This window comes from Xylocopa sonorina, chromosome 5, assembly GCF_050948175.1.
Source record: "Xylocopa sonorina isolate GNS202 chromosome 5, iyXylSono1_principal, whole genome shotgun sequence".
NCBI classification, from domain to species: domain Eukaryota; kingdom Metazoa; phylum Arthropoda; class Insecta; order Hymenoptera; family Apidae; genus Xylocopa; species Xylocopa sonorina.
This window is the reverse complement of record NC_135197.1, coordinates 12,668,545-12,691,694: the sequence shown is the minus strand read 5'-3', so window position 1 is coordinate 12,691,694 and position 23,150 is coordinate 12,668,545. Positions and strand designations below refer to the sequence as shown.

The 23,150-nt window shown below is 46.8% G+C and overlaps 1 protein-coding gene across 10 annotated transcripts in view; it reads left to right on the top strand.

The window, feature by feature from the left end:
* Nucleotides 1–21,921, top strand: part of LOC143423828 (ELAV-like protein 2) — a 34,411-nt gene extending 12,490 nt beyond the window's left edge. Inside the window, exons 1-8 of one of the 10 annotated variants that reach the window (XM_076895423.1) lie at nt 241–436; nt 10,355–10,590; nt 12,085–12,188; nt 12,899–13,052; nt 14,793–14,831; nt 15,996–16,254; nt 18,384–18,425; nt 21,586–21,921. In XM_076895423.1, coding sequence (XP_076751538.1) covers nt 10,395–10,590; nt 12,085–12,188; nt 12,899–13,052; nt 14,793–14,831; nt 15,996–16,254; nt 18,384–18,425; nt 21,586–21,910 — 1,119 coding nt within the window. In that variant the 5' untranslated portion in view covers nt 241–436; nt 10,355–10,394 and the 3' untranslated portion in view covers nt 21,911–21,921. Of the gene's footprint in view, nt 1–240; nt 437–6,364; nt 7,140–10,354; nt 10,591–12,084; nt 12,189–12,898; nt 13,053–14,792; nt 14,832–15,995; nt 16,262–18,383; nt 18,426–21,585 lie in introns of those variants that run through there. The other 9 variants (XM_076895424.1, XM_076895421.1, XM_076895422.1 and 6 more) reach the window with 9 other exon arrangements.
* Nucleotides 21,922–23,150: the final 1,229 nt, after the last annotated feature.

Genomic DNA, 23,150 nt, shown 5'->3' with positions numbered 1-23,150 from the left:
CGTGAGGTCGTCGCGAGTAGAGGCTCGATCGTTTTCAAGGCATACGAACTGTAACTGGTCGTGCTCGATCGGAGAAAGTGCAAGAGATACATCTTCTGAAGAACACGATCTCGTGATTCGTCTCGGTGACCCGGGAGGCTCGGCCGTTTAAAAATCGATTATAAATGCTTGTGTAAAACACGGACAAACGTTCCAAAGAGAGTTCTAAACGAAACACGCACAGGTCGTCTTTAAAACAGAGCAAAGAGAAAGCATCGAGTCGAGATAACGAAATCATGAAAGTCTAGCGACGTAGATAATATTTAAAAAAAAATGCAGAAATAATCTCCGTCAAAATAAACATAGTAAAAGCCGAAAAAAAAACATTAACCCACCGTCGTTTCGTTCTACGCCTAGATATCGGCATCCTCCAACCACTGATTTTCATCGTTAACCGGTATGTTCATTTGTTTCTTTACTTTTGTTGCTTCTGTGATTCTGACGTTCGAATTATTATTATCATTCTATTCTTATATTGTTATTATTGTTGTTATTATTACCGTTATAATTGCAAACATTATTATCGATATCTGTGTATATCTCAATCTATGTGTTTTGGTAGCGCGCTATCAGGTGTCGATCATTATAATATATGTTTGTAACCCGTTTGCCGGAACATCCTTGACACAGGACCAGTCGAAGGATCCTTCCGGCAGCCACCATCACTCTCCTTTGTCGAACCTATTTTTTCGTCGCGTTCTCTTGGCCAATTCAGAGGGTTGTTTCCTCCCCCTCCCCTATTATTTCGTAGAGAAATATCTTTGAATTTTTTTAAATTAGTTTCAAAATTCATTTCAAACTCGAATTCATTTCAATTTGCCGTTATCCGATCGGGAAAAGATCGACGAACCACGGAGTGAAAAGAATAGTTGAACGTAAATCGGTGCTAGTGACCAATCGATATTCCGAGTAAATTCTCAGTTGCGATAAGTACGTTGAGAGAAAAGAGAGGCACGTTTATCTGGAAATTCAGGTGAAAATATCGGCGTCTAACAGCTGACGTCCACTACGGCGCAGTATCGCGGACCAGAGAGAAGTTTGGGCGTGGCAGCCGGAAGCAACGTGGCCAGGAGAACGCGAGCGCAGCTTCCCAACTTCGCTCCAACTTTCAGTTACGAATCTTTCCTCCTACTTTGCGGAGCAAACCGGCGAAAGAGCAAAGGAAAAAGAAAAAAAAAGATCAACCGAGAGAAAGAAGGTCGTAATTAAACGAGGAAAAGAAAGACGAAAAAAAAAGAGAAAACGAGAGAGAAACGTCTCGAAAGACACGATCGATCGAGTATGTTGAATACGTTCGGTAACAAGACGATGGAAAACGGCGAGAGTGTGCATGAAAGATCAAGCAGATCCAGGATGGAGCAACTGGCACTGCGGGTCCTCGTCGAGGACAAGCAGGAAGTCTCGAGAGGGACGCTTCCGTCCGCGATGGCCTCGATCACAATGGTGCGTGAGAGGGATAAAGGGGTGTTAGATAGTGTGCCAATGAGCGTTTTCAGGGAACACGGCATTTAAAGTAACGCTTCCTTCCGTTCTCCTATGTTTCACCATAACGATTTTTCGTTTCTGTCTTTATTAAGAAAGGGAGATTGCGATTGGAAATCGTCGCTGTTCACTTCACCGTTTCGATCGTGGAGCTATTTCGTTTCCAAACCAATTCATTCGGACGAAACGAAGAACGGTCGAATATTTAAAGGATAGAGGAGGAGGAGGATAAAAAAAACTAACTGTCTAGCGATATCGTGCATCGTACGATCATATGGTTCTCCTATTCCAGGCGTTCTATAAAAATTTCCAGCCAAGTGACGAGGTATCAAAGATTGACCGAGGGTTGCGAGCCTAGTAGGTGGATGATAAAGCAGAACGGACGTGAAAGAAGGATAGAAAGGCGGCATGAGTGGGGAGTGAGACTAGGTCTAGTTGGGGAAGCTCATATTGATCGTTCCTGGGTCCATGTGACGCGCCTGCGTTTTGCCGTGGGGTAAAATCGTAGCGAGGGTAAACTAGAGGAGGGAGGGCGGAAGAGTGAGAAACAGGGAGAGACAGAGAAAGGAAGAGAGATTGACAGAGAAAGAGAGGGAGAGAGAAAGAGCTATGCCGGGGTTCATATACCCCCAGGGCAACTGCAACGTTCCACCGTGCCATCGACCAATCAATGGAGCTTCTCTACCTCTCTGTCTCACCCTGTTCCTCTGTCCTCCACTCCCTCCGTCCATTCGTCAGTCTTTTTCTCTCGATCTTCCTCCGTTCCGCGACTCTTCGTCCATCCTATATATACGTAATATGATTGCATCGTGTTCTCGTACACGTACGCACACACATACGCCCGCGCGCGACGTTCCCCTTTTTTGGAGATGTACATATAGTACGAACGTTGACAACGGCGGGCATCCTGGTCGCCACTACCCCTTGCGGATACGTGTATATCCATGCACCGGCAATCTAGCAAAACTTCGTTTCGAATTTAAAGAGAGCCACGCTAATCCTCCTAACGAGTTATCGAGGACGATAACTACGTTAAGATAGGGAGGGGTGGTAATCGTCGCTGCTCACCTATTAACTTCGCCCTAGGACCTTGAATAAATGATGGCCACTTCAGTACAGAGGTGCCGTGAACATTGCCCTTTCAAGTTCCCTCGAACATGGCTATAGATCCAAGCTTTATTAATCGTCTCGCCTTAATTTCCATCCCTCTGTCGGTGACGCTGAAGTTGGTGATGCCGCGCTAGCTTCAATAACGTTCCACACCGTTCGATCAGAGTTACCGCGTATACCGGGTATACGAAATAGTAGTTGAAGAATATTCCGCGATCATCTGGCTAAGCGAAAGCTCTCGTTCCTCTCCACGAGCGTTTGTTTACGTTACATAATCACTCTTTGTGGACTTCGAGGATAGTTGTAAGGTTTCCCTGGACACTCCCAGCGATACGATCATTGCCTCGTGAGAGAAAGAGAGAGAGCTGATCACGGATCGACGCACACAATTGCGTGGAAACGACGGCCAGAGAAGCGAGGCTGACACGCGCGGCTACAGGGAAGAACAAATCGATCGATCGCACCTTAATTAGCACGGCGATTACGTGCTCGCTTGATCGATTCGCCACTATTCTGGCCTCTGTTTCCCTAGGCGGGGCTGGGCCTAGCCTGTTTCGTGCAGATGCTCGTTAAAATCGTCATCCCTCTTTCATATTTCCGAACATTAATACCAATGTTCGACCCTCCTATGCTGAATATATCTGTGGCCTTTCCCAAACGCGAACCGTTTTCCTACTCGTCGGGAATTATTTACACGTCCCTTGTAATTATTTATCCCCTTGCATATTCAACTCCACTTCGTACCCAACTATTTTTACCTGCTTACGGTTACCGTTGTTCTCTCTGTCTGTTCGTTTCGTTGGACGACGGTTAGAGCTGTTCTTTTGGTCACGCCTCGGATTCATCGATAGGATTTCGCAGTGACTTCGTTAGGTCGACGTATTACGGTATCGACGAATCTCGCTAGGGGTTCAGCGACCCTGGAAAAACTTGACGGACGGAATTATTACTCCCGTGGCGGAGCTGCGTGGAATTATGCCCGTGCACGGTCGTACCGGGACGGATCGATGACGGAGGTGGGGCCGTACCCCCGAAAACGTAGCTTCGACAGCTGGATCATGACCGAACGAGAGAAAAGGAGGGTCGTTCGATCCGCGTTTGTCAACCACGTCGCCACGTAGCATGATTCACGATCGTACGTTTCTCCATGGCATTGATCCTCCGCCGGAGGATGCTAAATCTTTTCTGATCGGACGTTGCGCGCCGTCATTGTATCAGGAAAAGCGTGTCGCCTATAAACGCGAAACAGCAGATGATCGTTTGTCTGGTGTTTATGGGACGCGAACGAAAAGCGATTAGAGCGATTCTGGATGTTGAACGAGAGCCAGTTTCCTGGTTAGTTAGACGGCCCAGAGTATCGTTTCGACAGTGGTCGTCGCTAAGGCGATCGGAGGCCAGCAAACTTTCATAATTCCAACGGTAATGGCGGTGACAACTTCCTGTCGCACCGCGTGGCCGGTTTTAAAACCACACGGAGCATAATGGGACACGTTCGCATATGCGTCTACTACGTGTCCCTATTTTTTTTCCGCATACCGTTCCGCATCTGTTGCAAGTCCCCGATGTGTCTTGGTCCCAGCCTCGTTCCCTTTTTTTCTCGTCCGATTAGACAATGCCAACTTGCTCCCTCTTTCGCTATTTTTCGTCTATGCTAGGTCCGGTCCATGCACGCAATATGCAAAGCGTGCTGATCAATTGTTCGTTTCTAACGAAAGCGGGAAGTCAATCGGAAGGATCGCTCCTTTCATTGCAGAGATCCTCGATAACGATTAGAACGAATAATCGTCCGAGTCGATGGCGCGATGTAGAGGTTGTAATTTAGTTATAATGGTAGGCTGTTTTGGCGAGTCTTGATTTAATCGATGAGTCTACGTCCGGTTGGACGGATGATGCCGCTTGTCGCCGCTCCAGCACACAGATAGGAGGCTGGGGTAGGAGGCTTTACCGTGTACCTCGACCGTGTATATTTATAGTGTTTATACGCGGATGTATTTATAATTTCAGTAGTCGGTACGAGCACTAACGAAACAATTCGTGCTTTTAGAATGACCAACAATTAACGTAACTCGAATTCATCCAGAAGTCGCCCTGTGGCCTTTTAATTTGCCATCAAGATAATGGGATCCAAGTTCTTCTTGAAAATAGATTATTTTTTTAACTCTGTATCCATCATTTTCCCCTTGTATTGCTGCTTTAATTCGAGGATAATTTTAAAGATGATTTAGAGCAAGAGTACGTCACAGGGATCCACCCGTTCCTCTCGAGGAAGTTCTCGCCGAATAGCCTCATTGGTTCCGCGCCGTGACGCAACATAGCGGAAACGAATTTCCGAAAACACAGACTCGCGGTTATTGGCACGACCGCCAAGTGTTGCTCGGCATGTTTCGTCAGCACCGCATAATTTTGGCCCGGCGTCATTATAGAGACTGGCCTCTCACGATCTCCGGAGATAAAGCCAGGGTAAGGTCAGGGATGCAGTCTCTTCGATACTTCTCCGTACATTCGTTCGCGATCATTTGCTTCCATCATCTTCGGGGAAAGTGTCAAAATTCTCAAAAATTGCAAAAGATTCATCGACTCGATAAAACCTGAATTAGATCGAACAGAGGATGCCGCGTAAAAGATGGTAATGGTTGAATTGCAGAAAAGTAATTACTGGGAGATAATCAGACGGAAGTGGGAACCATTGACTTCGATTTTCTTACGAGTTACAGTGTGTTTTTTTTTGTTGGACCGGGATTTTTTGCTGGCTCTCAAGCATTAAATTTCATGGTCTTTGGCAAATGGCCACCAGCCAATGCCTCGACGATGTAATTCATGGTTTCGAGTTCACTCCTGATCGAGTGTGGCCTCGTAAGGGATAAAAGGACTCTTGTATCGACGCGATAGCGCAACCGGGACGGCGGGGGTCAAAAACCGTGAAGGGGTGGTCATGATCTGATGCAAGGGGTGATGCAAGCACCGAGAGGGAGGCAAGAGGGTGGCATACCTTCTGCCTCGTAATGTCGGGGTAGCCATGTTGCAAACATTTCCTAACGAACAAACCCCTGCAAACATCTCAGAGGGGACACTGCGAGATATTGTCTGCGAGCCTTTCCTACGTTGTCGACGCTCTTGTTAACGAGATACAATTTAAACAAAGTGACAGGTGTTTAAACAAAGTGACAGTAAACGAAGGTTGCAACATGTTGCTCCGGGCTTTCTAAGGGTGGAACGGGAAGAATTACGGTTGCGCTCGACAAGTAACTCGAATAGTTCGCATAGCGTTGAAATTTGTTCGAATTTATCGAAATTGGAATGGCGTGAAAGGGGGATGCTTTCAGGTAGCAAGGGGGTTGCAGGTTTCGAAGGCTAGAGGAGCGAACGCGGAAGATCGAAAGGTTTGCAGTGCAAACAACTCGAACGGTGCGTGGCAATTTGAAATTTGCTGAAATTCGAGGGGGGTGACGGGGGCTAAGGGTGTTGTTTATCGGGACAAGGGGTGCTAGTTCGATCGACGACGGGAGGTAGCAGTTTATTTAAGAACGCGCATACGTCTCTTATTAGTTCGATCGGCAACCCCTCGCAGCGTACGCGGCAGTCGGTAGAAGGAGATACGTAATAGAACGAGGGGTCGCGGCGGGTTGGCGACGGGCTTAGCCGAGGGTGCGCGAGCGAGGCCGAACCCGGGCGAATTGAGCCGAACGAGATCGCCGAAGAGCGCAAGCCGCTTGAACACGGCTGGTGTGTCCAGTCTCTAGGCAGCCTCCGCCCGTGTCGTATCGTTATTTCCGTTTCCTTAGTATAGTGTTTAACGCTTTAATTTCTAGTCTCGCGTAACCCTCTACACGTTCACACGTACAAAAACACATACACACGTATATCGTATTCTGTTGTTAACACACGCTCGAGCGCACACACGTACATTCACATCGCATATACACCGTGTATACTCCCCTGTTTCGTTTCACGATCGACGAATACCAAAAGTTTGGTAATCCCGATTACGAACGCGACCAATTCTCGGCCCGCCCGCGTTTACACACTGTACGTGCTGATCAAAGTGAAACCGGGGGACCGTCGACCAGGAGGCGAGCATAAATGCCGATTTACGAGCGCTCGCGTCGTACTTTTCTTTCATTGATTTCCCCTTCTGTTCCGGGCGGCGGTGCGAGAGCGTGATAGTAGGTGCACGCAGAGAGAGAGTCAGAGAGAATACCCAGAGACCGGCGCGATACATCGACCAGCACCACGAGAGTCGCGTAGCGCAGGCAGTTTTGCACGGTGCTCGGTTTCGCGTGCGATCGAGAAAAAGAGGGCTTGCGGATGGGAAAAAGGGAATAACGGAACGTCGGGAGCGGAAAAGGGAAACCAGCGGACGGGTACAGAAAGAGAGTGTCGCGTTTTGGAAGGATAAAAAGAAATAATAGTGTTCTCTGTGTCTCTGTGTGGATGTGTGTCGTGTGCTTTCGCGTGCATCGATCGTAGAAAGATAGGAAGGTGGATCCGGAAAAGACGGCGAGAAAAAGGTAAGCTTGATCGAATCCTCTTTACTTCGTTTCCCCGACGACCTCCTTCCCACCACCTCTCGCCCGTGGCTTTGAATCTCAAACATCTCCGCTCTAAGACGCGCGGATGCTGCGCTACGAGTGGCTCATTCTTCGAGGTGTTTCAGAGCACGTGCCTTGCGAGTTTCGTGGCACATTCTCATTTTCACCCTTTGCTTTCTGCGTGCTTTCGTACCCGTTCTTTCTCCACGCCATTCCCCCACCCTTGCTACTGCTGCCACTTGCCTTCGCTCTCTTCTTCCTCCTCTCCGCCGTTGCTGCGGCTTTCCTTCTTTTCGATACCAGGGACGAGCCACTGCGTTTTCGCGTATGTACCCGTTCTATACGTATACGTGCGTGTGTGCTTTCTCGCGTGGAAAGGAGTGTACGCGACCGCGGGAGGGGTTTCCCTTGGAATCGTAGCACGAGAGGAAGGGGTCTCATGCGCGCACCAGAGAGACAAGAGAAAGAGGGAGGCAGCATACGAGCGAAAAAGAGAGAGCGAGAGAGAGAGAGAGAGAGACGACGACGACGACGAGGGCGAACGAGCGAGGCAGGGACCGAGGAGTCGCGCTCGTATTGATCGGTCTCGGCCACGCGATTTTCACGATCCGTCGCCATGGCCACCTGGCCACCGGCCGAAGATCGTATCTGCCAGCGTACGCGAAAATCGAACTTTAACCCCAGGCTAGACCCACCTGCTAGCCTTCGCTGAAAATTTATTTCGTCTTCGAGGAAATACTTTAACATACCACCGTCTGGGAAAGGGGATGGAATATGCTCCTTTCTTTCTAATTTTTCAAAGTGTAGTTACGAATTAAGAGAAATTACGAATGAAATATCTAAATGGCGATCGAAAGGGTTGATGGGACTTGTCTTTTGCCGGACGATTCCCGGGGAGTTCGAGCGAGGACCAAGATCGACTTTTGCGTGTGCCCTCAGGCTGGGCGAAAGGGGGTGGCTTTCCGCATTGTACCGCGGACAACCCCCAGGTTGCGCGTGTACGCGTACACGCAGCCATGGGTAACGTCCATTGTCGTTGGATAATGACGGTGGCGAACGGGAGTCGCGTTTCGAAGTCACTGGCGAACGATACTTTTTCGATGCGTTCTCTCCTCGTGCCCGACAATGGGGTCTCTCGGCTTCCATTGTGGCCGTCCTAAAATATCGCGATGTCGAGCACTTGCGAGCAAGAGAGACAGAGGTAAACCTGGATCGATAACTACGGAAGATGCGGGGCTGCGATAACTGTGCTTGCTCCGACATTTTCTCCGACTGCTGAACGCGGCTGTTTTCCTTACCTCGTTCGTAAACACCACCGGCCGCGTTGATCGAGTTATTGGAAGTAACACACGTTCTCGCTTCCTTCTGCATTTTCTTCCTGTTATCTATGGATAACGGGATTCCAGCTTCTTTTTACTTATACCTCGAGTTATTCAGACCTCTAGGATTCGATTACCTGATTTAGGAAATTAAACGTGGACCCACTCGTCAACCTTTTAACATGGAAAGTCACGTTCGAAATGGAAAATTCGAATTAGCATATAGCCACTCGTAGACCCAATTTCCTTTCGCCATGTATCGTGCAGGGCACGTTCGACGCATATAATAAAAGTTATCTATTATCTCGGGAGAGCGTGGTCAGTACGATTGGGGTGGCCACCGTCACGAGACACAGAGGCTCCCTGCGTGGGGTAGCCCTAAGGACAGCTGATGACTACGTTGGACGACTGACAGAGACTAGGAGGCGGAAGGGAAAGAGAGAATTAAAATGTACACCACCGGTAGCTCGTGCCGACTGATATATGTGTCGTGGCAGCTGTGTGTATTCGCCTTAGCCATGAACACCATCGACACCCTACAACCATCGCCGTAGTATAATTCCTCTTTCTCTTTTTCTCTTTCTCCTTCTATTTTGCTCGCTTTCTGTCCCTTTGGCTTGAGGCGTGTGCTGGTCATACACCGGGTGATTCGAAAAAAATCACTCGCTTTTCACGTGACTGTAAACTTAACGACTAATGGACGATTAGTGGATTATCAGCAAAGTATCAGCTGGAATGTTTGGAATATCTGATTGCGTTTCTCTGTATCTAAAATTTGTATGCTGCATCTATCGTTTAATGTTATATTACGAAAAAGAATTTGGTAGAAACGGTGAGACTCAAGTGGAAAGAAATTGATGAAATTTTTAATAGAAACGAAAAGGGTAGAAGTACGATTGATATTGGACACCCTGTAGGCACGCATCGAACACGGTGGTTTGGTCAGGATGATAGAAGGGGAAGGCACGAGGGAAGCGAGCCCTTTAAACCAGAACGGGGGGTCGTCGCCCCTTTAAATTATCCGCGTTTTCCATTGGACGTTACCCTAACTCCCTACCAACCGCCACCACCGCCTGTTCTTTTCACGCTGTGTTTTGAAAGTCATTGTCAGATTACGTCAGCATCCAGTTGCGTGGACTATGAATTTTCGTAAGTTGGCTGTGACCGAAAACCGAAATCACCGCGCGTTGTCTTTTCCAGCTGCTTCTAATTTAGCCTACAAGACAGATAACGATCTTCGCGCGTCATTATGTCAAGATCGCAGACCTTTTTATTTTCGAATCGGTTAGATGTAATGTTCAATAGTATATAAGCACGCTAAGAAATATGTGTAATTGTTTTCTTTGGAAAATATTCCTGTTGCCACGCAAGTACTAGTCTACACCAGCAAAAACCAATAATCTCTTCGTACTTGATGTTTCCAATGTTGTAAAGCGCTTTGTGCATCGTGTACAGCGTGTTGATTAACACGCGTTTTTACGTCCTTCAAAATCCTGTCGACACGAGACTTCTTGCTTAGACCTGTGTTTATATCCGTCTGTTTCTTCGCGTGTTCTTCCTATTCGTCGAGCGAACACGAGCGACCCGATAATCCAACCTGGACGCACTAGTTGAATTCATTGAAGAAGCGTTTTCAAATAGTCAAATGCCACTGTCAATTTTCCAGTGGATCCTTGTTCACTTTTGTTCCGCCTGACAAACAAACAGAACGATCGATTGCACCGTAATAAAGATGTTCAGAAGGTGTCGCTGATCGGTAAAAACGATCGATTACACCATCGATGCTGGTCGAAGGAAACACGATTTGATTATAGATTGTAGAAGTTAAACAGACGATCTATTTCTCGAGGGTGAAACGGCGCTTTCTTGTTTCAGATTTCGTACGTAGTTAGAGAGGATCCGGCAGAAGAGTGCAATGATGGCGAACGGAATGGACACAGTCGTACAACAAAATGGTGGATCCACCCTCGGACAGACCTCGCAGGAAGAGTCCAAGACGAATCTCATTGTAAATTACTTGCCTCAGAGCATGACACAGGATGAGATTCGATCACTGTTCTCGAGCATAGGCGAGGTGGAGAGCTGCAAGTTGATTCGTGATAAACTCACCGGTAAGCTGGACGTTCTTTAACACTTAGCTGCCCGTCGAAAACCTGGACACCTCAAGTGCTTACCTACCGAAAGAGTTTAATCGTAGAGCATCAACGCCATTCAACATCTATTTTTCTAGCAGAGACCGTTCGCGTTTAAACTATTTATTATTCTATCCAGATCTCGTTCTTCAAGACGTTTACGTTTTACCGTTGAACCTCCATTGAGCTCGAAATATATTTATTGGAACGTGATCGTAAAAATTGTAAACTTCGAACCGAATGATGGACACCGTCACAATGTTGTGGTCATTTTGATGGAACCTGATATTATGGTCGCATGGAAAAACGTTCGAGGATCGAATAAGTTACGTCTTTCCACGGCGTTCATTTGTTTATCGATTTCTAGACGTTACCGAGGAACGGTGTTTAGTCTTGGCCGAGTAGCCGGCATCGATTCGTCGGTGTCTGTTTATTTTGTATCGGTACTATCTGAAAACCCTTGGATACCAGATAGAATCTCTTAAATACCCGATCGTGTCAGAACGGATGAAAAATCGTTCAACTATTTAAAGCTAGGAACGCGGGACACCTGTCAGCCCTCGAACAATACAAATTTCACTCATGCTCGCGTTTCTCCAAGATTTATGTTAAATCCATCGGTATTCGCGGTCCCATCGGTCGCCTGAAAAATCGTATACGAAGCCTGCTATCAATTTCATTACGTATTTTTTCACGTCTGCTATATACTTTTATTAGCTTATGAAACGCAGCAGCGTCGATCGCGCTCAGAATCCTTTCCACGAGCTACGAGAAATCGTCTGTTATTTTCGACCGTGTGAAAATCTGACGCCGCGAGTCCAGATGGCGTTAAATCACCGTGGAACTAATTAATCGATCGTCGTACTCAAGGGAAGAGGAGAACTTTGATCGGGCGACGAATCGATCGAGCCGTTCAACTCTTATCGGTACTCTCAAAGGAGTACGGGTAGATGATTGCGCAAGATCGCGTTCCGGTGTTTGCCGATGATCTGGCTGTGACCGATGGACGGTTCGAGTGCGCGTAATCTATCGTAATTTCCCCAGGCGTACGCGCGTCTCTGAATTCCGTGCGTTAGTGGAGAGCACGTGCGTGGACGTCGCGACGCTATTTCGAGCGTCGGAGTAGCGGGGGCGTCGTTTGGTTTGAGCCATCGCGGCTTTACATTCGACCTCGCCGCGCGCGAATCTCTCAGGGCCGTACTGCATCGGCTGCGTTTCCTGTTTTCGAAAAACGCTGCTGCTCACCGACACGCGGGCCCCATTTTCCTCAATGAACGGAGAACCTCGAGTGACGTTCGCCGATCGCGAACACGCGCCTTCCGGATCTCGGTTAACGGCTCGCCAGCTTTAGATCCCGCTAGCGTGAGACAGTAAACGCGGATTGTTGTGAACGAAACACGTTCGGCTAGGTATCGCAAGTGTCTAACGCAAGTGGGAACGATCGTTAAATGTGTCGGCGTATTTGTGTTACAGGTCAGAGTTTGGGTTACGGATTCGTTAATTATCACCGGCCTGAAGATGCTGAGAAGGCGATAAACACGCTCAACGGTCTTCGTCTGCAAAACAAAACGATCAAGGTTCGTTCTCCTCGGATACTGGTACCCTGCCCTATTTATAAAGATCCCGCTCGATTAGCATTTGGAAGTAAATAACTTCCGATCCGGAGCGAGACGCGGCGAGTTGCTAGCGGAAGAATCGCGTGAAATGTTCGCACCGATTTCCGCCGGGCTATTTATAGCTGTCGAACACGCGATACTTTCATAAACTGGCGTCCAGTTTAAATGCTAGTCTAATTTCGAGCCGTTCATTAATGTGTCTGCGCTTCACGCATAGTTTGGGCCACGAACAAATTGGCCTGCTGGATGGGAGACAAAGAACGCTCGCAGAGATTCTGTAAACACTTTTCTAATCGCGTTCGCGCTTAGTGGTCGCGTTGTCGGTTGCCGATTTTGCCGAACGACAGCAATTTTTAGAGCACACCGTTCGAACATAGAACATATTATACGAAATTTACACAGTACTGCGATGATAGAAATAGGCTGGCGTGAATTCAAAGGAATTATCGCATCTGCTATTTATTAACTACGCGAGAACAGTGAAAATTCTTCTGCTCGCATACCGCGCAGATGATTGGCCCACTCGAAACGGAGAATGATACAACTCGCAGTCGAAATTGATAAGCTTCTCGCGTCGATGCACTCGCAGAATGATACATGAGTATTCTAACCCGTAGCGTTTGGAATCGCGTTAACAGTCGACTCTAACAAACGATCATCCACCTCGACAGGTATCGTACGCGAGACCGAGCAGCGAGGCGATCAAGGGTGCAAACCTGTACGTGAGTGGTTTGCCGAAGAATATGACGCAACAAGATCTGGAAAATCTGTTCAGTCCATACGGCAGAATCATCACGTCACGGATACTCTGCGACAACATCACCGGTAAGTTGTTAGCCAGTCGTCTCGCTAATAACTAACAATGATCGTATCAGCCAGTAGAACACCGTGTGCCCTCTGGAAGGCCATGGAATTTGAGAATTCTAGGAGAAAAGCCGTGCTATTGACATTGGTTCCAAGAGGAAAGTAGTTTGGGTCTGTACGAGTCAGACATGCGCGCGTTTCAGTGAAAGATTCAGTAGGATGTTCGGTGAACAATTCGATCGAGGATTGAAAAGAGTAGGCCATGGGGTTCTAGTCGTTTGTGGGGTGGATCGGTGCGCCTGCGATCGCAGCGAGAACGAACACGATCGTGGTAAACGAGTGACGATTATTTCATGTCGATTTTTAACCAGTAAACGAGAACGCTGTGCGCGTCCTACGCGCCACTACTCGCCGGTCGAAGTCGTCTCGAAGCTGCGCGATCTCGTTTACGCATCTTTCATCCCGATGTCGACAATTTTGTTCTCTCTTTTTTTTTCATCTTTCTTTGTTTAGTTAACTGATTCCTCTTTTTTTTCTTTCATTCACGTCGCACGACACTCGTCGATCATACAAAGCACACCTTGCATTCGAGATCGTTCGCGAGGACACACGATCGCAAATTTTCAGTCTTGATTTCGAACTTTTTTTTTGGTCTTTTTTTCGCTCATCACTGTTTGCGTTCTCAGCTTACGTTTTTATAACTGAGCATTCTATTTGCATCCCCAGTTTCACGCACAGCCTCATGGCCTAGCCACCCCTGTACAGTTGTGTTTATTTTCTATCCATATTGGCGCTTCCTTTCGTTTGATCCTTTATATTGTTCTCTCATTTTAATATCGTTCACGCGATTAACAATTTTCGTTTGTTCTTTTCTCGTACTGATCATACGCTGGTCAATTGTTTGTCGCATCGTTTGATTGATTTTCGGTTTTTGTATTATTAACACATTTAGTACAGTTTTATTTCGCTGTTATCATTGTTACAACACTGGCGTTCAGTGTTTTGGACACGTATTATACGTGGACCGTTCCTTTGTTTTATTCCTTCATTCCTGGTTTTTGCTTTTTTACGCTCGTTCCACACACGCACACAGTCCTCGATCCGAACGGCTAGTTTCTGTTTCTTTTTTTTTTTTTTCATTGTTGTTGCGTTCCTTTTTCTCTTGCGTTTTTTAGTTCACCTTCCAGCATTGTTTGGTTCCTTGTGTTTTACAGTAATTAAAAAAAAAGAGATGAGATATCTTGCATACTTAAGGACGAAAAAAAAGAAATAGCATAAAATTTTTAACAAAAAGATCGCTCGCCCCTTATTCATCTCATTACGATCAGTTTTGTTTCACTGTTTCTTTTCGAGCATCGTTATTTTGATCGTTTAGCATCACGAGGGTGTGTGTCTCATGCGGAAAAAACGTTTTCCACGTTTCAACGCCGAGTCGCTTTTTTCTCATCGTTAGTCTCGAATCAGCTCGAAATCTCATGGTTCATTTAATTGTTCCTTCATTCTCCAACTTGAATTCATCGATGCGTGATTTCAAGTCCACGAGATTCAATGCTGTTGGAGAAAAAAGCGCGTTTGCCATCTTTCTTTCTCTTTTTTTTTCTCTACTTTACTGTTTTTGTTTTTTTCTTTTTCGCTCTCGTTGATTTATATCCTTTTTTCGGTTATTACACACCTTTCCACGTTGACGAATCAGGGGCGAGCAAATCGTGTATGCTGCCAGTTGAATTTTAACGTGATATGATTTTTTCCGTTTCTGTTTAGTACGACACTTTCTGACCCACGGCGGAGACTATTTGTCCGGTACGTAACTCATACAACTCTTTTTTCTTTTCCCTTATTACGACCAAGCTAAAACAAAAGCAGCCGTGTTTTATTTTAGTATTTTTTTTTTTTACTCGTATTATTTGAATTTCCATGTTTCTTTTCTGTTCTGTACGCTTCATTTTTTTTTTCGTTTGTCTCGCGAAACGATTAGACTGACAGCTTATTATCGAGAATCGGGAACTCGTGCTTGAACAAACTAGCACCGAGAAGAGCGCCGATTGATTTTGGCTCTTCGAGGAATCATCGTTTCGCGAGGATCGAACGGTATAGAGCAAAGAAAAAAAGAGAAGAAAAAACAAACTAAAGGCAAAGTTATTTTTCCTTCTATTCTCTTTTTTTTTTCATTCCGTTGTAATACTTTAACGCCGGCTGCTTTGTTAACGCGATCGCGGTAACAGTTACGCGATCAAAGTTTTCCTGTTAAGCGCCGTTTTTGTTTCTTTACGCTTTTTGTCGTCCGTTATGGTTATGATTTTTGCGACCGTGCCCTCGATCCACGGCACACAAACGCACACCTCTTCGCTCCCTTTTCGTCGCGTTAAAAAAAATTCATTCAGCTTCGCGGAGATCGTCTCGAGGAGATAAACATGATCGACTCGCTCGAGAACACACGACATCGGTGTAAAGAAACGAATCTGCGCGCACCGAGCCACTCGCCCGAATGCAGCTCGTTGCATTCCCCACTGAATTCGTCGTTGATCACGGGGTGGATAGTCGTTTACGTAACGGCAACTTTCTACAAACAATTTGCTATCCTCTTTGTTATAGCATTTCTGGGGTGTTCCAAGATTCTCCAATTAAACTGTGCCAACGCGTCTCGAAAACGGTAGGCGACTTACCGATCTCGGAAGTAACAACTTTCCTTAATCGAAACTTTTTCCTTCGATTCTTGCTCGCAAGCGTTCACGTTCGTTGCCACAGTTTAGCTGGAACACCTTGGAATCGCTAAAAGAAACAAGTAACTACGAAGACAACTGCCACGGCACGCGTAGATCACTCAACAGTCAACGACGAATCCGCCAAAGTTCCCACTTCGATGCCCGATGTGTTCGATCGTTCACAAAAACAAAACAAAAAAAAATACCAAAAATCCTTGAAAGAAGTGGTCCATCGAAATAACCTGAAACGATTAACCGACAGGATTGTCGAAGGGGGTCGGTTTCATAAGGTTCGACCAGCGGGTCGAGGCCGAGAGGGCGATCGAAGAATTAAACGGTACCATTCCGAAGGGCTCGTGCGAGCCGATCACCGTCAAGTTTGCCAACAATCCGAGCAACAACAACAAGGCGCTACCGCCGTTGGCCGCCTATCTGACACCGCAGGCGACCCGACGATATGGCGGCCCGATCCACCATCCAACCGGCCGCTTCAGGTACATTCCACTGTCGCCACTATCCAGGTACCTACTCACCTCTACTCGCTCTACCCAAAGATATCTCTCTCTCTTCTCTCTCTCTCTCTCTCTCTCTTTTTCTCTTTCTCTTCTTCTCTTCTCGTCTTTCTTCTCTATTACATCCTTATTTTTCTATTTCCGTTCCGTTCTCCGTTACGATTCATTTCTGTTTCTGTTCCATTCTCCGATTAAGTTCCTTGTTTCCGTTCCATTCTTTGGGTTCGTACTCTCTCGCGTTCAGCGGAGACTTTGAACGCCCGCGTTTCCGGTGTGATCGACCGATCGATGCCGCTCCGGATCGGGCGTACGGGTAGCCATGAAACTCGCGTCCTTAAAAATCGAGCACCGTGGAATTTACGCGAGCGATCGGTCGATCGACCCGTCGTATTTAACTTTTTTTCCTTGTTTACGCACTCACCGTTTGAGTACCCGAGTACACTGCAGGCTCCTCCTTCTGCACCTCATCAACCATACGATCTGTTACCTGGTATTCACTTTCTTTTCTTTTTTTTCCAACCATGCTTCGTCGCGTTAAAAGGATCCGTCTCGTCCATCTTCTAAGCGCGCATATCTCATCGAGACTTCTTCAGGTCGTGCGATCCTTTTGTTCTCGTCGCGAAGAACGGTCCTCGCACACGTTTATCCAAACGATTACGTGCACCGGGAAAAGACACGGTTTAGACAGATGCAACGATCGAGTATTCGACGGAAGCCTTTCTTGCGTCGAGGATCGCACGATCATTCTTCATCTCGCATCGTTACGCACCAACGTTTATTTCCTTGATTTTCGTATATCTTTTTACTTGGATCTTTTTTATTCCATTCCCCAACGATCGATCAACTCCCATCCGATCTTCCTTTCCCCAACGAACGAGTGGTACAAGGTGGTCTCTAAAGATAGCTATTAATTAGTTAGATGTAAGTCTGTTAATACACGTGAGAACGTCGCATTTGATCGCGCGTGAAAGTCAGAAGACTGATCCTTGACCACTCTGGAAACATGGAGGAGCAAGGCACATAACAAACGTTCCGTTATTTCTTGTAAGTTTTCTTGGTTTCTTGTCGTCGCGATCCACGGTAAGCTGGCTCGTCGAAACGATCCTTTGCCGTTAACGAAACACGATACATGCGATGTATCCATTATCTATAATGTACCAAGAAAGTTGAATAATCCTTTATCCGTAGAAAGACGAGGACGCTTTTGGTCAGTCCTCGGAGAACGTTACCGTGGATGCGAGACTGACGGCGAATTCAATTATTGAAATTGAGTTGAGAAACGTCGATAACGATCAGACTAGAAAGAATTCTCATCTCTCCTTCGTTCCGCGTTTCCGTGCCTCTACGAACACGACGCGTGTCACGATGAAAAGTTCACCGCGTCCAGAGATACGATATGTAACGTACGATGAAACTACATTTCCGTTCATCGCGATACTCGTATGAACGAAGATGACGATAGAGACTGTCCCTTTTTCTCACTCGAGACTCGTTTTAACGCCCGGATGTTGAGCGTGCTTCAGGTCCGTCTGTATGTCCATGTCAGTCGAGCGGCAGAAAGAGTTGACGACGGAAGACACGCATCTTCTAGCGGTTCGATCGATCGAATCGGACATGCACGAGGATTCGACGATTCAAAGTGTACATCGGCTAATCAAAGAGAGAAATGAAAAGTAGGATTGATGCGCTTCGCTTTTTCGCTTGCCTCTATTCCGTACTTTTTCGTTCCCCTATCGTACGACGCCGCGTAGCCGCCAACTTTGATTTAGCGCTTCCTCATCTAGCCTCCCACCTTCCGCTCGGAGAAAACAATTTATTTGAAACCCCATTTTCCGTCCTCTTCACGTTTCTTCTCTTTTTTCTCCTACTTTTGTTTTCATCCCCTGGTTTTTCTTTCTTCCTCTTTTTTTTTTTTGGAGGGGTCTGTCTATCTGTCTGTCCCTGACTATCGCGTCATCCCGCAATGAGACCAGAAAACAGAGAGGCACCATAGATGGTAGTTCCGTGAGGGAAAAAAATGCGAAAAAAAAAAGAAGAAAAAATGGAAACACATGGAAGCGACCGACTCTTATCCCGACCTTTGGCTCGTTCCCGGAGTATCTCTCTTCTTACGTTGTTCTTTTTGTGTTTTGTTTTAGCACTGGCAAGGCCATGCTTGCCATTAACAAAGGCTTACAGAGGTCAGTATTTTTTTCGTTACTACCACTACGTTCCCTCCCGGTTTTTCATTTTTTCGACGATTGATTTCTATTATTGCGTGGCTTCGTTCTGTTATCTTTTCGTACACGCTCCGCGTTAAAAATTTCATATGAAAAAAAAAACACCATGTTCAATTTTATTTCCATCAAACGTTAGTCGGATCGTCTCGAGTTATTATCTTCGATTGTTCGTTAAATTTACATGGAATGAGTCAAGTATTGGATGGGCAGAATTTTCTTTTCATCTGTGCCTGTCTTCTGTCCGCAATGTTTTATATGAAATTTTTAAAGCCTCTCTTTATTCCCCTCTCGCCTCACGCTATTCTACGTTCTCTTCTCTTCTTTCTCGTCGCCTTTCGTTCCGTTTAATTGTTATCCCCGAAACGCTTCTCTGTCCACAAAACGTCACAAAGCATACTTTATTATCTTAGCAATTTTTCTATTCCCTTTTTTTATCGACAATGCAAATCGATTCGGGTATGCAATTTCAATGAATAACTCTCTCGTTTTCCCTACTATACGAACAAATGTAAAGTTTCTTGCATTATTTATCCCCCCTTTTTTCAATCGGTTCGTTTGTTCTCCTCTAAGCATTCATGCGTTCCGTCAGAGTCTTCTCCAAGTTTATTCTCAGTTTCGCGAGTAAAAATATTTGTTTCTCAACTCCGTTCTGTCTAATACCATGTAACCGTAGAATTTACTTTTCCTTTTTATACCTGCTAGCATTCAAGCTTCTGAGTGTGTCGTATCGTAACGCGAGATATTCGAATTACTCGCGTGCGGACTGTACAGACGGATTTCGACCGATTCAGAAAAATCGTCATCGAAAGGAAGAACGAAACGAGCGTGAAAGATTCTCGCGAAACTACAGATCGCCAAGCCAGTAACAGAGAGATAAAGATTGCAAACAATTCCACGACCGGATCAACGTTCCTCGACAGGCTCGCATTTTCTTCTCCTTCTTCACTGTTTCTTTTCTTTCGTTGTTTGCCTTCATCGGTCGTGTTCGACTCGAGACCGTGCACCTGCGATTTCTCGGCTCCTCTTGCCGACGATCGAAGACAGATCCTGATTTTCGATCGCCCCCATTCAAAGATCGAGAGAAAAAACCATCGAAAGATGTACGATCGATTTAGATTTGCGCACGGCGAGCTTTCAGTAACGGGAATTAAATGAATGTATCGCACAGCGTAGCAATACACGAGGAAACACGATCACTTTGCAATCGACTAATGCCATTTAAATAGTAGAGGAACGAGAATCTAGAGTAGTAGTACCGATCGAGGCCTGATCTCACCGTTTCACTGGATCGTTGGTGTAGAGCCGAGAGCGAGGCTGGGTGCACGATCTCTGAGAGAGCAATCACGTCGTCTTACGTGAACCACAGATCTACATACATACATATATACGTATATGTATTTTTGTTGGCGCACATTAATGCAAGAGAACTGCACTTGATTACCGTTAGAGAACAATGCACCGACGTGTCGACTTCTATGATCGACGAAACGATCGATCGTCAGTAAGGAAAAGTTGTGAACTAATATCGGCTCTTTTAATATTTCAATCGGGTGCTATTTAGAGAGATACGCTGATCGAACGTTTCTAGAAGTCCCAGGGACGATAAACGTCGACAGTCGAACGAATGTACATATCGGCCAAACAGTTAACAGGAAACGCGAATTCTTTCTTGACAAGAGTTAGACTCTACCAAGCGACATTGAACCTCTAATTCGAGCATTCCGGTGTCTTCGCTTTTCGAGTTACCGTCGATCGACACTTACGATTGACAGTGGTTTAGATCAATTAATTAAAAAAAAAAAAACGAAAAGTAAAGATGCTCGCGAATCGAGTTAGGGGTTCGTCCATATCGTCAATAAAGAGAAAACCACCCTTAACTAACGAAGACGCGTTGTACATACGCGTGCGTATAAAAGACGCGGTTCTTAATGAGCGTTCGTTACGAATGCGTGCATAATTACTGTCACCTCGGCCCTATACTGAATACTCACTGAGATGTGCCCTGTTTTAACGCGGCTTATGACGTCAAGTAGGTACGTAGATTACATTTTTACATCTCTCTGTAAATATACCCCCGCGTTTTTTCACCCCGCATTCAGTGTCTCGTAACATTCTGCATGCCGATTAATGAGCGCGTGCATGTGAATTTTCTCGAATTTTCATTTCGCGATCCTTCCGCCCCCCTGTCCCCGATCCCCTCTTTTCTCGCCCAACCCCTTTTACTCGTCCTCCATCCTCGGCCCGTCTCTTTTTCTGTCTAATTAAAAATTCCGACGAGTGGCCGGCATTCACGTATCACGCGTTGTTCAGTTTAAAATCTGCTTTTTGCGTAGAACTGCATGCGGTCTTGCGTATTACTATTACTTTTCACCGTTGAGAGTCTCGTTTCGTAATTAATTCGAGCGAAAGTCGGTTCTTCCCAGTAATCATTATCGATCGCTGAAGCGATTGGAGGATTTCCGTTCATTCTCATTTACGGCTTCTTTATCATCGGACATTGGCACGGATGGACATCGATCTTGATAGACGAGAACTCCGATTGATTTCAAATGATAGATTTTGCACGAATTTATGTTGCCCAATATAATGTTTCTTTTCACGGTAGTAAGATCGGAGGGAAGTTAATGTATCGTCGATGAAAGTATTTTAGTTGAATCGCATTTGTTCGAGGCACCCCGAGTTAAGGCCATTCTGTAATTTGATTTAAATGTGGCTTTGTATACACGATTATATTTGTATCAGCGTACCTGAGAGCTTCTATCGACGACCATACCGCTGTAACCAATTGTTTCGTCTCGATAGAGTGCATAAAGCGTGGCGTGTGTGGGGTAGTGCCGTTGATGCAGAGGATTAGTTGAGCGAAAATCGACAAGATTAAACTCCGTAAAACTACATAGACTCGACTATGCGACTGATCAGATGGAATAGCGCGACGAATCATCATCGGCGCTACCCTGCTAAAAACGCAGAACGTTTTTCTTGCCTTGTACATCGCGACCGGGCGATGAGATAGAAACGCCGCCATCGAAGGAACGAAAGCACGTGCACAATGCAAAAACCTCGCGAACGCTCTTCGAGACGGGCGTGGCACCTTTTCACGCGGTCGATCGAACTGTTCCAGGTACAGCCCGCTGGCAGGTGATCTCCTGGCGAACTCCATGCTACCCGGGAACGCGATGAACGGTTCCGGCTGGTGCATCTTCGTGTACAATCTCGCCCCAGAGACCGAGGAGAACGTGCTGTGGCAGTTGTTCGGTCCATTCGGCGCCGTCCAATCGGTCAAAGTGATCCGCGACCTCCAGACGAACAAGTGCAAAGGCTTCGGTTTCGTGACGATGACCAACTACGACGAGGCGGTGGTCGCTATCCAGAGCTTGAACGGTTACACGCTCGGTAACCGGGTACTTCAAGTGAGCTTCAAGACGAACAAGAGCAAGGCGGCGTAGGACAACAAGCAACAGCAACACCACAACAACCACCACCAGCACCATCATCAGACGGCAGGAGGGACAGCGGTAGCTGCGAGACAGGCTGTGGCCGCGGCCGCGGCCGTGATCGGCCCAGCGACCGCTACCAAGGCCGTGCTCGGTTCAACGAGCGCTGCCGCCGCCGCGGTGGTCGCCGCCGCAGCCACCGCGGCTGCGGCTGTGGTCACGCCCGCGACCGTCCATGCGCTCGCGGCTGCCTATGCTTCCACTAAGAAGATCGACCACCACCACCACCACCACCATCTCCCCGTCGATTCCGTGATCAACAGCTTGAACAATCGTTATCGCGGAGAGAGCCATCGTAACCACTACCACCACCACCACCATAACCACCATCATAACCAGCAGCATAACCACCACCACAACAACCACCATCACCAACAACAACAGCAGCAGCAGCAGCAGCAGCAGCTACAACAGCAGAATCACGCGCGGAAGACGTACAACAACTACGTGCACGCTCGCAGATTCCTGTCCGGCTACGGAATGGTGATGAGGAGTTTGGCCACTTCGAAGAGTTACCGTCGGGACAGGCACGATTACGAGAACCACCAGGACGAACATGATTCCGATTAGTAGAGTAGAGGATGCTGACCTCCCTGGAGATAAGAGGGCAAGAGAGAGAGAGAGGGTGAGAAAGGGAGAAGGGTGAAAGGTGGAAGAGGTGCGTGTTGTATACGTGTGTGTACGTATGTACGAGCAAAAGTACGATGCGTGTGTGGTAGGTACGCGTGGCTGAGGGGGAGAGGGATTTTAGTAAGAGGGATGAAGAGGAACAAGTGGCGAACGCGGAGAGAGGTAGGTCGTGATGTGCGTTCAATCGTCCGTTTATCCTAATTTTAGACCGTGTTATTCTGGATCGAGGAGGATACGGAAAGGAGAAGCCTCGCTTTTTCTTTCTTTCCTTCACCCTGATATGTCTCACACAACACCCTCTCCCATTCTCTCTCCCTCTCTGGTCACTCGTTTCTTTTCTCCCGCTGTTCGTCCATGACGAAGGGGAAACGCGAGGTGGTCCTGGCCGCTTTTTTTTTCTCTCTCGTTTCTCGATGGGACCCCGCGACCGTGTCGTTTCATCCACGAGAAACCAACAGAGTAACGAATCGACGAAAATGGTTAAGAGAAGGGAACGTCTGCGGCGAATGAAATCGTGTCTCGCGTGACCGTTTGCCATACCCGTACCGTACATATTGCCGAT